The 17083-nt window shown below is 42.6% G+C and overlaps 1 protein-coding gene across 2 annotated transcripts; it reads left to right on the top strand.

Annotated features, from left to right (window-relative positions):
* Positions 1-4504: 4504 nt before the first annotated feature.
* Positions 4505-13815, top strand: LOC311263853 (muscarinic acetylcholine receptor M2-like). 2 transcript variants are annotated; one of them, XM_084364192.1, is made up of 4 exons: positions 4505-4616; positions 11263-11491; positions 11693-12547; positions 12751-13815. In XM_084364192.1, the coding sequence occupies exons 2-4, from the start codon at positions 11321-11323 to the stop codon at positions 13060-13062; spliced, it is 1338 nt and encodes a 445-aa protein (XP_084220318.1). In that variant the 5' UTR covers positions 4505-4616; positions 11263-11320; the 3' UTR covers positions 13063-13815. The 2 variants fall into 2 exon arrangements, with proteins under 2 accessions (XP_084220318.1, XP_084220317.1); XM_084364191.1 differs by having other exon boundaries at positions 4512-4650.
* Positions 13816-17083: the final 3268 nt, after the last annotated feature.

Below are 17083 nucleotides of genomic sequence, written 5' to 3'. Positions count from 1 at the left end.
CAGATGTAATGTAGGTGCTACCTACAAACAAAACTAATGACGTCATAACAGTGTGTAACGCTGTGATCCTACCCTCTCACTGAAGTTACATGGTGCAGAAACACGTGATGGGTGGTGGAGTGGTTGAGACAGAGACACCAGCCTGTTACAAGACTCTGCACCATCAAAATGATTTTGAAGCTGCTACTTTAAAGTTAACTAGTTAAATAATGTTGCTTTCAGGAAATGCAACACTGACTATCTGGAATGTCCAATTTCTATATCTGTTTTGTTAATCTTTGTTGTTTTCAGGCATTTATTTGATGACAATGTTGTATTTTTTAAAATTTATTCTCAGCTGTTAATCTAGAAAAGAAAATATATGTTGCAGGTTCTGTAGTCACATTTATCTTAGTCCCAGTTTGAGCCTCTATTACCATTAGATCAGAGTCAGAGAGATAAGCATCCATTTTTACATCCATTTTATCTTTAAAAGACCCAGAAGTTCATTAAACAGAACTTACGGCTCTTCTGGAGGTATTTCCACAACTCTCAAGACTAAGGATATAAAATATTCTGAAAACTGCATAAAACATTAATATTTTTTACCACTGTTGGCTGCTGAAAATGAATGTTCGTGTTCAATTTGTGCAACATGAAACAAAATGTGAAAGTTTTGTCAGTTATGTTATATTTATATTGACGTCACTTTGCTTTTTAAAAAAATATATTTTATACAAAATAACTATATATATATATATATATATATATATAGTTATATAGTTAAGTATATAGTGTATATATATATAGTATATATTTTCTTGCATCATACAAAAGAACCATGCAAGGACATGTGTTGGGATAAACTCTTTATTTTTTATTTTTTGTACAACGGAGGAAATGTTTTTTCATCCAGATTGTATGAAAAGTCCTTCTGCTGTTCTGACAGCTGTAAGTGTTGACAAAGAGATTATTCCTTCAGAAAAACTGATCCGTAGCTCTGTAATGCATGAGACACACAAACTGGGGCAACTTTATCTACAGGTAATACTTGTGCCAGTCGTTGACCAGAGTCCAGGTGGCCCAAATCCCAACTGAGCCTTAACACGATGATGAATTACAGCCAGTCTTTGATGAATCATCAGAAGAGTTAAATTGTCACGATGCGCTGCAGGCCCAGAGACGACTTCCAGTCAGTGTCTGTGTGTCATCAATATTAGCTCCGTCCTGCATGATGAAGTATATAATTATGCGCGCCACACTTTCAGGCTGACTTTGAAGTTTCCTCTCTCTCTTTCCGTTATACATTTTCAGAATTTCCACAGCTTTCTTGATAACTAAATGCACCAGTAAATTTCAGAAAATGCGAGGCTGTCTTATCAGACGTGTTAGATAAAAGGCTGCTATTGTATGTGGCCCCTCTCCATTCAAACAGCTGCTCGGGCTCCAACTAGATGACCTCATTTCCATGCAGCCTTGAGGGCTTTGCTTCACATAGCGAAGTGGAGAGAGCTTCATTGTAAGCTGTTTTTTTTTTGTTTTTTTTATTCCTCATGCACATCAGAGTGGTGGATGGCAACTTTTGAATGAGGATGTTCTTACTGCGAGGACACTATGTAACAAGATGTTTTCTAGGACTTGGTGCAATACTGATGTGCTTACTCCGGCCAGATCAGATGGAAGTTAGCCAATGTGTGTAAGTTAGAAGAAAACCGATGACGAGAGAGGTGATTTGGTGTGAAAGGGGATTATATGTGTGCACAGGGGTGATGGCTTTTATCACTCATGGTGCTGTGAAATAATATACATCATTCGCCCTGAGGCAGTGCATCCTTTATGGTTCCTGTCTGTCCTCTTTTCAACTCTGAACACTTACATTTCAGCCCATGAATGTATACGCACATAGGTCAGCTTGCGCGTGACCCATTCACATATGCGGACTCTAATTCAGTGCCTGTGCGAGGAAGCCTTCGTATGACGTTACAGTGCAAAGCATCACCGGTAGCCAGCGAGGACTTGACACGACTGTGCAACCCTTATGAATTTTACATTCAGTGTCGAGCTTTAACTCCATGCAAGCAATCGCCCAGAGGAAGCGTCAGGAAAACGGCTCTCGACTTACTTTGACATTTCTCGTGCAATCACAGGAGCCATATGTATGCCACCATGTAATACACTTGTGGTATTATTACCTCATGAAAGTACAAATTCAAGTATATCGCTTTCTGCTGTCACAAAAGATATGCTCAGAAATAACCATGTTAATACGGACGCTAACTGCCGTCTTGGTTACAAGGACTCTGAATCTAAATGGGACCATAATTTATAAAATATAAAACCATCTTGCTGTATTAAAGAAGACCTGAAACTACCAATTAAGACCATAAACTCATTAGGAAACTGTGTACAGAGGTAAATAATCAAGTGAAAAGTAAGGTCATTTTCTCATAAGCTTACATACAATTGGACTTCTTCTAGAAACCACTGGAGTTGCCCCCTTCTGGCCATAAGGAAGAATGCAAGTTTACGGTTTCACTTTTCAATATTTGACACAATCAGTGGTAAAATAGATCATTTTTATGTGCGATCAGTATCACTCTCTGTTCACGATATAGTGAGTCTGATGTTTTATTTCAGAGTCCAAATCCCGAGTGTCTTTATCTACTGGAGCCTTCAAAAAATCCACAGTAGAATGAAAAAAGTAGTGTCTGTGGCATGTACACTGCCTTTGCCAACAAAGTGTGTATTTGTGGAGGTTTTGCATGTCATTGTGGAGGTTTTGTGTGTATTTGTGGAGGTTTTGTGTCTCTTTGTTGAGATTCTGTGTGTATTTGTGGAGGTTTTGTGTGTATTTGTGGAGTTTTTGTGTGTATTTGTGGAGGTTTTGTGTGTATTTGTGAAGACTTTGTGTGTCTCCAATTAGCCTTTCCATGACACTTTGGTCCTTGAGCTGGTAAAACGAGGTAAAACAATGCACACTAGCCGATGTAACAAGCTCTCTGATTGATCACTGTCATCTGCAGACACATGACATGCCTGGGTGTGCATTCGATGAGTGCACTAGAGACTTCACCAGAGACTTCCGCCGACCAAACCGGCTTGGTCGGCGGAAGTCTCTGGTGAATTTGTTTGCCCAGTTGGACCTTCGCCTGCCTCACCACCATGTCAGATTTGTGCCTTTTTTCTTCTGTGAATAAATATTTGAACTTCTTCCTCTACCTCTCTGCTTGTTGCTCAACTTGCAGAGCTGTGACAGCATGGGAGTGATTTTGTGAGTCTATTTCTTGGCCGGGTGACTTTTATCTCGATGTTTCCCTCTGTTTCAGGTCTTAAAGCTAAGCTAAGCTAACTGGCTGCGTAATATTCACAGTACAAACACGGGAGATTTATCTTCTCATCTAACTCTCTGCCAGAAAACAAACAAGTAACATAACTACTTACTATTTAACCTAACAATTTCCACATGTTACTCATTCTTATAACCAGATACCAGATAATTCAGTCATCAGGTCGAGTGATCATACTAATTATCATGTTCTTTTTAATTTGTTTTTTTAATATTTAGAATGACCGCAAATAATTAGACGTGCCAGAGGGTCTCGGAAATTGGAAAAAGGAGCTTCTGGGAGACAGGAAACCAAAGACGCCCACACGCATGTAGTGAAGACACAGAATCAAAGCCTCTTATTGATTTGTGTCGATGACAAATGGCCGAACAGCCGAAGTGAAGCTCACGAATGCACCAGCGCAGTTTTCTACGTCATGTCTACGCCCACGTTCAGATGATAAAATGTAATATATTTATGTGCCATTAAATCATCGAGGTTAAACAGAATATTAAAGGTGCAGACGTCTTACACACACTCGACGTTACATCCCAGAAAATCAACTAACAGACCGATGTTGATGTGATCAGTGTGCCATAAGTCTGAATCAGGACAAGCAGCATAAATCATGTCATATTTTCTCATATTGAATCATGCGTACATGCACTCTCCTCGTTTCATTTGCAGTATTGTTTCGTGGAGAGGGGTCCATTATTCTTTGTGGTAATTCCATCAAAGTAAGGTCATCCACCAACTGGGGCAGACTGCGTCACCCGGTTTGGTTGAAAGGTCAAAACAACAGAGTTTTAAAGGTTAACGTCCTGCAGCAACAGAACAACTGCACGACCCTCTGCTTTTGTCCTCTTTTTGATAGTGCTTTACCGTTTTATTTCATGCCCCAGCCACTCAAACTTCTCTTCACATCGTCGCCTACAGCTCTGTAACGTAGGAGAATGCCTTTGCGTTGGAGAGGCCAGTGCTTTCCCTGGTCCTGAAAACAAACGTCTCTCTCTCTGTCTGTCTCCGTCTGTCTCAGCCTCTTGTTTATTCAAATGTGCGACCCTAGCTCAAGGGATACCACACAACAGTCACTAATAGCCCCCGTAACCCCTCCCTTCTCTGTCTGTCAGTCTCTCTTTCTGCCTCTCGAACACACAAAACACTCTCTCACACTGGTTCTTGTCAGAGGAGGAGCGACACATGAACGTAGGGTTCCTCTCTGCTTCTGTCTCCGCACCAGTGTGTCGACCGAGGTGAGCGGACCATGGACCGAACTGAAACAGCTCATCCATGTCGTTGTCAGCAGGCAAGGTGAGAGAATATTTCTCTGTGGATTTCTGCCAAGGTAAGTGACACTTCTTTAGAAAAATGTACAAACTTATGGAGACACAGATTTTAAGTCAAGCATGTTCTGGCACTCAAAAAGTCAGAAAATCTTTTTTAATGTGTCTAGATTTTCACACAAATCCCCTCCAGGGTGTTATTTTTAACACTTCACACACTTTAGAGTAAAAAAGCAAATACACATATGTAACAAAAATGTACACTTTACAAATATAAACCATTTGTATGTCAAGAGGACATTAAAATGTTGATGAAAACATCACTCGGCAGTAATATTCCAGGAACATAATGTCGTATCAGATATATTGATTATGTATTGATTGAAATTTTACCCTCCGCATGCTGTTTCGGCTTCCTGAGGAAGTTTTTATTTACCGGAGGGTAGATATGGGTTTTACTGTTCCCATAAGGCTGTTCTAGAAATGTTTGTCTTCATTTTCCGTCCCGAGCTGAAAGCTTTCAATCAGCCACCTGCATCAGATCCCGGCTCTGGATTCCCCAGTCTCCCTGCTCCCGAGGAATCCCCCCCTGTGACTCTGTCTTTGTGTTTAATTAGATTTGAGACATGCAGCTCCTCCCTGAAAACTGTAGGCCTACAAGATGAAATCAAGTTATGTGTTTTTTTAATCCTCGCTCATCAGCCCTCCTACTCTCAGACTCCGCTCTGCTTGCATGGCGCTGAAGTCACCTCTTATATACCCACAGCTTTGAGATATTATTTTCATCTTTTCCTTCCCTCGTGTCTCCTCTCCTCTGAACCCTATTATTTCATTTTTATTTTGCAATCCTTCCCACCTTGCTGGTCTTCTCTCCTCTGCACTTTTTCACGCTCTGGCTCGGTTGCAGTGCAGGGTTTTTTTCTCTGCTCTCCGTTACCACTGCCGTGCGAGGCCAAAGCTCAGGTTCATGTGAAATTTCCCACTGTTCAGATACAGGACGCACATCTCTGAAATCACAACAAACTTACAGTAACTAGTGCAACAACATCAGGAACATCTGCTTCTATTTCAAATCTGTCAAATGTGCCCCCAGATGTGTGTACTGAATTTTTTTTTCAGGTCAAACATATTGTGTGGTTACTTGCGGCTGGTTGAGTTAAAATCCCATCTGTGCAAACACCTGAAATGACCTCACAGATTTCCAGTCAGAAACATGTTTGTCCTGGAAATATATAGCAACCAATAAAATACATTTAAGAGATAAAAGCCTTTTTTTCCCAATGAAATCATTAAAAACTACAACACTTTGATCCTTGTAGTCGTAAAAATCCTCCTTTTGATGGAGCTGTGTATCCACACCTGCTCATGTGTCGGCAAACAAGCCTGTCGCTTCACCGTCTCATCTGCAGGTAACTACTGACTCTGCAGCTGACTGTTGTCTATCGTTCATGATATCAAAGACAGACTTTTTAAGGCTGAGCTCACCCTGCCAGATGAGTACTACTATGTCCTACCAAGCATATTACCGGCACAGCTGTTGCAGGCAGCATCTGCTGGATCTAATTACTATGTTTCTGTGGCTGTCAAGGAAATACTGTTTGCCTCTGTGACTCTCTCCAGTAGCCCTGAATAACAATTAGGGAGGTCCAGTAACGCAGGTCTTATTAGTGTGAATGAAGAGAAGAGGTGCGGACGGGCTCGTGAGCAGGCAGTGATCTCCCGCTCTGTTACGAAACAATACCACATGACATGGAAACGTCTTCACACCAGCTAATTAGACAGCTTGTTAACATACAGCCTGTGTGTGTGGGCAAGGCAGCTTTCAACAACAAGCCAATTCAAAGTGCTTTACATGAAACAGACAACATATAAATGATGCACAAGGTCATATAAAAAGACAATATAAAGAAGAATTAAGTGAAATAATAGTTAATAAATGATCACAAGTTTTACTTAAAGCTGCTGTAAGTGATTTTTTTTAGTGTTTGGTCAGTAACCCATGTCTCTCATCCCCCTGCTGGTACACTAAAAGAGAAAAGAAAGTGGTCCTGTCTGCTCGTGAACCCACAGATCCTCCCGTTTGCTGCTGTGTGTGTGAAGATTCACGCTGCGCATACATTTGGCGATGTAGAGAGGAGGTAGGGGATTGCTAACTGCAAAATGGATAGCTACAACGACGACAACACTTACAGCAGATTTAATAAAAGGCAGAAAAGCCTTAAGCACTGATCTGAAAGTTTTCTGGGAGTTTGTTCTGCATAAAAATGGAGCTTCTCTGTGTTTAGTTTTGACTGTCAGTTCGTCTTTGGGTCCAAAAACAGCTGTTTGTTCAATGCACGTCAGTGTTTCCATGGGCACATAATCACCTGGTGGCATCAATATATTAACAGTTGTGTTGTCCATGTAATTAAGGTAAGAAATTTGTTTTGTTTCCCATAAGAAGAGTTAGTGGGAGCGTGTAGATGTCGTGCAGAAGAGGTCCGAGAATGGAGCCTTGGGGAACTCCACATGACATTTTTGCAACGCTCAGATATGTAATAACAAGTCGACACAAAATAGTCCCTGTCTTTCAAACTGGATTCAGTCCAGGTTAGCACTGTGACATATAGGCCCACCCAGCTTTCCAGTCCATCTGTTAATATGTTGTGGCTGACTTTGTTGATTGCAGCACTGAAATCTAATAATATCATGAGAGAAATGTTTCCACTGTCTGTGTGGATGTCATTCAATACTTAAACAAGAGCAGCTTCTGTTGCTGTGGCGTGATCGAAATCTCGACTGGAAAACATCAAAGCAGTTCTGTAGGACCAGATGGGTGTTTTCAACAATTTCTTCTTCTTTTAAGAGTGGCTTAATAACTGCATCTTTCAGGGCTTGTGGGGGAAAAGCCTGAGAGTAGAGAAGTTTTGACTAATTGCAGAAGATCTGATGAAAAACATTTTTAAAAAAGTAGGTCGTATTTCTAGGCAGCAGGAGGAAGATTCCCAGTGCTGGACAATCTCTTCCAAGGTAGCATGTGCATGGTTGATCAGATCAATAACCAGACCTTATACCTGGTACTGCAGAACTGAGAGCTTGTGACATTTATCAGTTAAGGTGGATTTATTGCGTCATTTAGTGGATAGAAATTCAGATATTAGAATAAAGACAGACTGTGGCTGACAAGTAAATGATATTAAGAAGCAACAGCTGCAGATTAAGTTCAGCACATTTTGTCTACTTTACTTCTTATCAAACAGGAGGAGGAATAAGTCTTTGCCCAACAGGAGAAAGAAGACTTTTGGTGACCTTGCTGACTCAGTGCATGTCGGAAAGGGTATTGCCTCTTTTTTTTGTTGACTTTGTTATCAGAACGAGGGTGGTGCAGAATGTGCTTGGTTGTGATGGAGGCAGACATCGTGTTGTCGACAGCTCCTCACCATAAAGAGGGAAGTTGTCGTCATAGCTGGTTTTGCTGCGCTGTTTTGTCCTCAGTGATCAAAGCCTGGTGAACCTGTCGTTCTCCGTTCTCTGTCGATCCTTGGTTGGCGGTTCACTAATAAAAACTGGGCTTCTCGTTTGTCCAGACTTTGGACTTTGAAGCAGATTTCTTCGTTTGCAACATCATTGGCCCCCGCATGAAGACTGAAATGATTCATTTTGAGTTGTCACAGACGATTTGTTTTAATTGTCTTTTGTTCCTGATAGCAGCATCGCCCACATCCAGAGTTACAGGTTGAATAATCTCTTAGGATGTGACCTGACTTTTTCTTTTTTTTTTTTGCCTTTTTCTTTTGGCTGGCACACTTTATATCACTCCCATGTCCAAACTAATCAGCAGCCATCTCCACGTCTGCCTCAAGGAGATATTGTAATGGTCTGTTGATGTGATCCGCTGTTTATGCCTACCTTTGGCTGTCTGCCAGATGTCTGGGTCGAAGTTGGCTGAGCCAAATCCATAAATTTGGCCTTCTGTGGAAGTGCAGTCTTGCGTTTATATCTCAAGGTTTTTTCCGCTTAGATTATCTCAGCAGGTAGAAATCCCCTTCACAGCACAAGAAGTCACAGGTTTTGCAGAAGTTATGGTGTCATTCAGACAACTCACCGGCAGAGGACATAGGAAAAGTGTTAATACTCTGCTGATTTAGGGTTCATTTAGATTTAACATTAACTTTATTGTTCTGATGGCTTCTAATAATGAATGTTTGTATAATGTGCTCTGTTTTAAAAACAGTAAAACAGGACTAAGTAGACCCTTTTATAATGTATGTCTATAAAACTCTTACAAACAACCACATACAAATATGTTCTTGTCCGTTAGAAGCAGTGGTGGAAAGTAACTAATAGCGTATTTGAGAGGATCTTTGTTTTTTTTACTTTCCACGCTATCAAAGCAACACAGTTGCCAGTATAGGCGAATGAATACAAGACGTTTGTTTTGAATTGTATTTTATGTACTTACTTGCAAAGCAGATGAAGTCACATTGGAAAAATCCAAGTGTCAGTGCAGTAAGAGGTTGAGCTCATATCGCAGGCAAGGCTATGAAAACGTAGCGAAGCGTGCTGTCATTTCCTGCAGGCGAATGCAGCACACGCTGTCCAGGTTTCACAGGCCGGCTTTGTAAGTTTTCTTTGCAAATACATCACACAAAAAAAAAGAAAACGTCAGAAGAGTGAATGATGAATGGGGAGATTTTTTGCTGCCTTTTCAGGCTTTTCAGTTAACGTTACAGTAGGAGGAAAAATAATTCACCGTGCTGCTCAAAGGCTAACAGCGGCTACCAGGAACATTTACGATGGCATCTTCCTCAGTGCAGGAGTTGATGTTGTGTGTCAAACAAGACTGTCTGTGCTGGTCTGTGTGAATTTTCCAATGACAACTGAATGTTTCTATTTGGCAAAAAAAAAAAAGCTGATATGCTGTTTTTACAATTTACTGGAAACTTAAAGACTTAAAACATTAAAAATTACTGTCACATGCCCTAAAATATGACATCTACAAATCGAGACCCTGCATTTCTAACCCTAAAGTGTAATAGCCTTTTTGTCCCATAATGAGACGTGAGTTTAATGTAACCGTGAGAACAGATTGTCAGCACCATGATGAATGCAGGTGCCCTAATTAGCACATCCTCACAAATCGTATACAGCAACCCCACTGAGACCAAAATGTCAGCACGACTCAATCCTAGAAGTCACACAGGCTGTCAAGACCAAGGTCCTGAAATACACACACACACACACACACGACACACCAGCTCTTTCTCATCTGCGACAGAAAAGGTCCAGAATGGGTCTTTGATGAGTAAGTGATAGAGTTACAGATGCTGTAATGAAGTTTCATCTGGCTGTAAGAGCAGGAAGGAAACATCTCTCAGGTACAGTATGATGTTATCATGTGGCCTAATGGAGTCACTTACAGGATTTAAGCAGTATGCAACAACCCTCTTGGTCTCAACTAAGTGTCTTCACATTGATTTTCTGATCACAATACATCAGTTAATCACATTATTACGCTGTGTATGTATCGAAGGGTCTATTCCCGACGTTTCTTGGTTTTTAACTGTAACTGTGATGTCGTGGTGTTTCGCTGTCTGTTTGCTTTTCCTGGGGGCATTTTGAAATACGCAGTCCATTATAAACACAAAGGAACAGGTATCTCCATATGCATGTCAGATGTTGTTTAGTAAATGCTTTTATCCAAAGCACCTAACAGCAGCGTGAGTGCCTGGATGCTCAGCGTGGGTGGCCCCAGTAGAAATCTGCACTGTACAGTCGCTGGAACAGACTTTCATAACTCACCAGTGCCTAGAAAATCATCTCAGTCCTTTTTTATTTTTCACTCGGAAAGCTGAAATTGTTCCTCGAATAAATCATCTTTCCCTCTCTTGACATTATAACCATGTCTTCTATTAAGGTTTATCTGTCCCAAAGAGCAAAAACACACCCACACCCAGACGTCCCCTCCCGAATGAAAGATCCAATTTTCAAACCAGGCAGTACCTATTTCATATCAAGGGGCAGAGATGTAGGTAGGAAACCACTCCCCCCACGCCTGCAGGATCAAGATAACAAATTGACATTTTTGAATTGGCTCTCATGCGCATATTAGATCCTCTCAAAGGGCATTTTGTGACTTTCAAGGCCGAACGGTGGATGTAAATGAACCCTCTAGAGGTGTAGGTGACCTCGTTAGATGCTCTCGTTCGACCTGTCAGCTCAGATTTGATCAGAGTTAAGACTTCCAGGTCACTTAAGATGTGGTTAAAGATAGCAACTCAGGAAAATAACACGAGCCGGGTGTTGACCAAGCGCAAAAAAAATCACTTTCTATGATAGCATTTAGGTCTAATCATGATGATTTGCAGACCTGCAGATTTCAGGCCTTTTAACTCCAAACCAGCGGCAACGTGTCATCCCTGATACGAGTATGTGGGGCAGTGCTGTATATTTTAAAACACAGCTGCTGCAGCCTGTATTTACTCACCTGTCCATCTTTCACACCTGGGCCAAGCCTGTAAGCTCAAAAACACTCAAGCACCTGCCAAGTGTTTACACGCTGACAGTTACACATGACTTTGCATGTGTGACTGCGCAGACAGATAAATGGGCACGCAAACAGGAAACTGGCATCACGAAAAAAAACGGCAAAGAGGCTGATCATTTTATAACGTTTTATAATGTGTGTTTACCAGATACAGACATGATTCGAGCCTGAAGCATCTGTGAGAAGGACATCCAGAATCAGCCAGTATGGAGACTCTGAATTCGTCCCACACCACCAACACCAGCAGCGCGGACGATGCCAGCCTCTTCTCTGAGAGTCCGTACACGACGGTGGAGATTGTGCTCATCATCCTGGTGGCCGGGTCTCTGAGTTTGATCACTGTCATCGGAAACATCCTGGTCATGCTCTCTATTAAGGTTTGGGTTTCCTGCTTTTTCATCATTTATGATTAATGAGCGTGTTTCAAACATCCATCTCTGGACATCTTGAGAAGCACACCCCAGACTTGGAGATAAGAATACAGCATGTGAGGAGTGGTAATCTAATAGAAATGAGAAAACGCATTGCACAAAAAAAGATTAGCATCTGACAGCCCGCTCCGTGTTGTTTCTCTAAAGGTAAACAGGAACCTGCAGACCGTCAACAACTACTTCCTGTTCAGCCTGGCCTGTGCAGACCTCATTATTGGCGTCTGCTCCATGAACCTCTACACTGTCTATATTGTGATTGGCTACTGGCCCCTGGGAGCCGTGGTGTGTGACCTGTGGTTGGCTGTCGATTATGTTGTCAGCAACGCCTCAGTCATGAACCTCCTCATCATCAGTTTTGACCGTTACTTCTGCGTCACCAAGCCGCTCAGCTACCCAGCGCACCGCAGCACCAAGATGGCGGGTCTGATGATCGCCGCGGCCTGGGTCTTGTCCTTCATCCTGTGGGCTCCGGCCATTTTGTTCTGGCAGTTCATCGTTGGCGGGAGAACCGTCCCGCCAAACGAGTGCTACATCCAGTTCTTCTCAAACCCAGCGGTGACATTCGGGACAGCCATAGCAGCTTTTTACCTACCTGTCGCCATCATGATCCACCTCTACTGGCGCATCTCCAAGGCCAGCCGCAGCCGGGTGAGGAGGGAAAGCAGGAAGGCGTCAGGCACCAGTCTGGGGGACGGCCCCTACCCCAGCCAGGAGGACGGGTGTGAGAGCCAGAACAACTGCATCGCAGCAAAAGAAGCTCAGGAGGAGGCTGGACACGAGAAGGAGAAGCAGCAGAACGGAAGCGGGCCCTGCAAAAACGAAAGGACTGTCCAGGTGGACGCCACCGCAGACAGCGTCCACGCTTCGACGTCTAAGGACACAGCGGTCCCTGCGTCGTCACAGAAAGGCTCAGAGGGCGAGAAGATAAATCAAACACAGCCACCTTCCCCGGGGAACTCAGCCGCTGACAGACAAAGTTTGGTCACAAGGAACCTGTTCAAGGTAAAGTGGTTTGCTTACATTATGATTAAGTCAAAGACATCTATATGTAGTTGTAGTATGGTAGCCCCTAGCGGTGTAAACACCAACACTCCCAGGGTAGTCTGGCTAGCTGCATGGCTAACTGAGCTAACAGTAGCTACAGTCATGGATGGATAAACAGAAGGGCCATTTCTTACAAATTTCTTCCTCCTCTGATTTTCCAGGTAACAAAGCACACTGCTGTAGCAAAGTGGAGGAGGAAGGGCATCTCATCCAGGGAGAAAAAGGTGACGCGGACCATCATGGCCATCCTGGTTGCTTTCGTGGTCACGTGGACGCCGTACAACGTGATGGTCCTAATCAACACCTTCTGTTCCATCTGCATCCCAAACGCCCTGTGGACCATCGGCTACTGGCTCTGCTACATCAACAGCACCATCAACCCGGCCTGCTACGCCCTCTGCAACGCCACCTTCAAAAACACCTTCAAGCACCTGCTTCTGTGCCAGTACAAGAACATACGAACAGCGCGATGAGGGTGAATACACCAACTCGTGTTTGTGATGGAGTCAAAACGATATGGTAAATCTTGTCAACTGAGATTACACACGTTAAAATATAGACTAGATGTGTTATTATTGTACGCATACTCCATTTCTTTTTCAGTTTCCCACATTGTGAATGAATCTTTAATGACTTTAAAAATACACGGCGTTGCGTTATAATTCTCTAGACAATGAGTTCTGGTACTTTTATTGTAAAAAGTAGATTTGATGGGTGTCAGTAGGAGTTTTACTTTGACGGGACGTTTCCTTCTTTGCTCCTCCTATGAACTTGTGCAGTATTTTCTTTGAGATGCAACCTGTTTTTTTTACTCCAACGGTATAATTGTGGTAAATGTGAACAGTGATTTTTACTCTAGAATAAAAGTATAACTGTAGTATAAAAAGAAGATCATATACAGGTAATATAAAGACGGTGTATTAGTGACATGTTGTGGCTGACACAAGCTGCGAAACAGGAAAAATCAGCCAAACTAGAGAGAGACTAAGAGAGTATTAACAGCTATAAACTGATGTTTGAGTGTGTGTGTGTGAATGAGAGAGAGAGAGAGTGTGTGTGTGTGTGTGTGTGTGTGTGTGTGTGTGTGTGATGGTTAGAGTTACTCATATTAAGCGAATGACCTCTGTAATCCATGTTGTTGTAAAATGAGCCCAAATGTAACATTGTCCATCTCTTCCCTTCTTCTTTCTTCATGTATTACAATGTTTTCCGTAAATAAAAGCAGTAACGAGAGAGCATTTCGTTTGGGGTTTCTCATAATCTGTGTGGTTGGTGCAAAATATATGAATGCACAGAGCCTCATTTATTGGCTCCACAGGCTTTTTATTGGGCATCACGACTTCAGTCCAGTTGCTGCTGGGCTGCAGCCTGACGGGAAGAACCGCACACTGCACCACAAACACAAACAGAAATGCAGCACTGCAGCAGTCTGTGCACGCTGGAGGAAACGGGGCAAACCCCGAGAAGCAGAGCGTCTGAAAAGCAGAGCTGTATTTCAGTTACTTTACAGTGTTGTTACGAACACCGCTGAGCTGAAGATGTTTTGCAAAAGCTGCATATTGTGTCGTCTCTACAGGAGATAGTAGCTTCATTCCACTCAAAAGCAAATATCTTAATATGTTTCAGGGCTTTTTCCTTCCTTATACCATCTGAGCACCACCTAAGCCAAATGAACATATAATCGATGTGGAGATAATCAAAACTGAATAAATGACTTTTTCCAGATCTAATAGTTGTAGTTAGTCCTCAGTGGACTCCTCTGGCTGTGTTATCATTTAGCTTGTTGTTTATTTATTACGTGCTCCAGCTTTTTCTTGGAAGAGGACCCCCAGATACCATGCCAAATATGTGCTCCACAAACTTCGGGAAATAACATGTTTTTGTAACTAAATCTAACTTATTCTCAAAGTATACAAAGTCTGCTATTTCTTTCCTTTTCTGAACGACACTCCCTGCTTTCGTTCCTTATATAACCCAGATCCTGCACAACAATAAAGAGGCTTCATGGCAAAGTGAGCAAAGATGCAACACAAGATTGTACAATCCGACATTTTCTCCGAATGCTTCTCTGTTTTGTTTTTTCCCTACAGTATAACAGTATACATTTCTACTGTATATCTGTTCTCGCACCATGAGAAACTTACTTGACTCCAGGTTTCTGTTTAAAATCTACTGGGAGACACTGTGAATAGCCAAAAGTGGGAAAAGGAAAAATTACACAATCAAGAAACTAGTTTCTCAGTTAAAAAGTTCAAAAAAGAGAGAGCGAGAGAGCAAGGAAAAGAAAAACCACAACAAGTCCTTCATTTGAAGGGTGTTACAGCGAACACCTCGCTGAGCACCAACAGGGACATTTTTATAGTCCTGCCAGTTTAACACCAGAGTCTGAGATTCCTGCACTGAATAGAAACGTGGAGCTCCTCAGAGAGGACTGAGTTACAGTAACACCCCCTCCTGCTGCTTCTCCCTCTGGTCGTAAACCTCTCCTGGATCCTGTCAGGCTCAGAAACCAACCAGAAGGAGTCAATCTGAAATCTGCTCACAGGCTTCACACTGAGGATAGAAAGGACAGAGGGTGTTTCTGTCTGTGTGAGGAGAAAACTCCTCGTGTAGCTGTGGACCTGCTGCGCCCTCTAGTGGAGCAAATGTATCACACTGCTGCACCGAAAGCCTCACTGGACAGAAACCTTAAAACTTTATCTGAATGTGACCTTCAGTGTGTGATCACTATGTGTTTATAATTCAAGCTGCACATGAAGTGAATAGAAAGACAATCAATACTCAAAGATGTAGTGATCTCTTAATAAGACGCCATCATTGACCAAGTCTCTCACTTCATCCTTCATCCCACCAAACGTAACCTGGACTAAAACCTTCAATAACAACCAAAACTTAAAGGAGAGAGTCTTTCTAAAAATAACAGTCAGGTGCTGATATGAACATTGACAAACCGACGCTTTGGGATAGAGCCGACCTGTCCTACAATCCCCGAGGTCAGTTCTTGATGAGTTGGGAATAAGAAAATCAACTTTTCTTACAAATAGGACCTTTAATGTGATTTCAGTGTCAGGCAGTGATTATTTTCCTCTGACATCACGGTCATGGCCTGCTGTGTTTCAGGCTGCAAGGCCTTTAAACATCAGGGATCCAACAAAATGTTATTACTTCACTGCTTCCTGATGATAGAAAATTAAAACCCAGCGAGAGACATCGGGCTAATTTCAAGGTAAAATAACATATCTGATAACCCAACAGCTAACGTTAGCAATAAACCACTTTCTAGCGAGCATTACTGTTTGATATTGTTGCAGGATACGATAGGAAAGCTTCACATCCTGAGTGTAACATAAAAGGAAAATGGCCGCCGTGTGACTATGGTCTATGGGTGTGATTTGAGGTAACAACAACAGTCATCCTTCCATGAAAAACACATTTAAAAGTTTGTCTGAAGGTAATATGAGGCTCTATCGTCTTGACTTTGACAAATCAATCTTCCACTGCAGCTAAACAGACGAACACAAGGAGGAAATTATACGGCAAAACATACAACATGTTCAATTACAAGCAACCTCACAATTATTTCAAGACAGACGTGAAAAACTGAACTTTGACACCATATGAAACTTAAAACATGATAAAATCTGAAACCTGCTCCATGTCGTTTGGCACGCCCTGGGCTGCACGTCTTCCGCCTGGCAACAGACACATAAAAGGAGGTCGTCGGTCACCATGGGGCCACTATTGATGCTGGTGGGGTTTAGTGTAAACACGCCTGTTTGTTTATTATGTAACTGTTTGCGTTGCACTCATGATTTTGTGCTCAATGTGATACGAGCTAATGTTATCAGAGACAACACAAAAGTGGCTCCGCGAGTCCGGATGCCTGAGGTCTCGAGTATAAGAGCTTCTTTTTAACATACACGGGGGTCCTCTCTGGTACAAAAGACTGTACGAGGGCATGTTGACATCTACCTACATGGCATTTAAAGTGAGATACATTCCTACATTTCCAGGTTACATTCCCCTCTATGAAAGAGCAGCGCTCACATCAGTGTTGACCCTGTAAACACTGCATCCTGGACAAATTATCTACTTTACATTTAGTCAAAGTAACCCAAGAGCTGCTGCTGTTTAGTGTAAACAGACGCTTGCAAAAGGAAATATGATGTATGTGGGCAGGGTACGGCTGGGCCGCCACCTGGTCTCCTGTCGGGTCACCTGAGCAGGAATCTAATTCACTTCATTACTGGCTGCCAGGGGAGTCATGTCGGAGGAAAAGGACCAGACAGGATCCTCCTGGGACGACCTGCCACTACCTGATGAGTATCCCGAGCCACATATGGAGGTCAGACCTGCGCTGAACGGAGAGGAAAAGGAGGATGCGTCTGCTGCCGCCACAGAGGAAGGGGTCCAAGATCAGTCAGCAAAATGCAGCCCCAACCTGCTGCAGATGTTGAAGGCAGCTGAGAGCAGGTGGACGCCTCAGGGCCAGCA

Source organism: Pagrus pagrus, assembly GCF_965226575.1.
Source record: "Pagrus pagrus genome assembly, chromosome: 10".
NCBI classification, from domain to species: domain Eukaryota; kingdom Metazoa; phylum Chordata; class Actinopteri; order Spariformes; family Sparidae; genus Pagrus; species Pagrus pagrus.
This window is presented reverse-complemented; position numbering and strand designations above follow the sequence as displayed.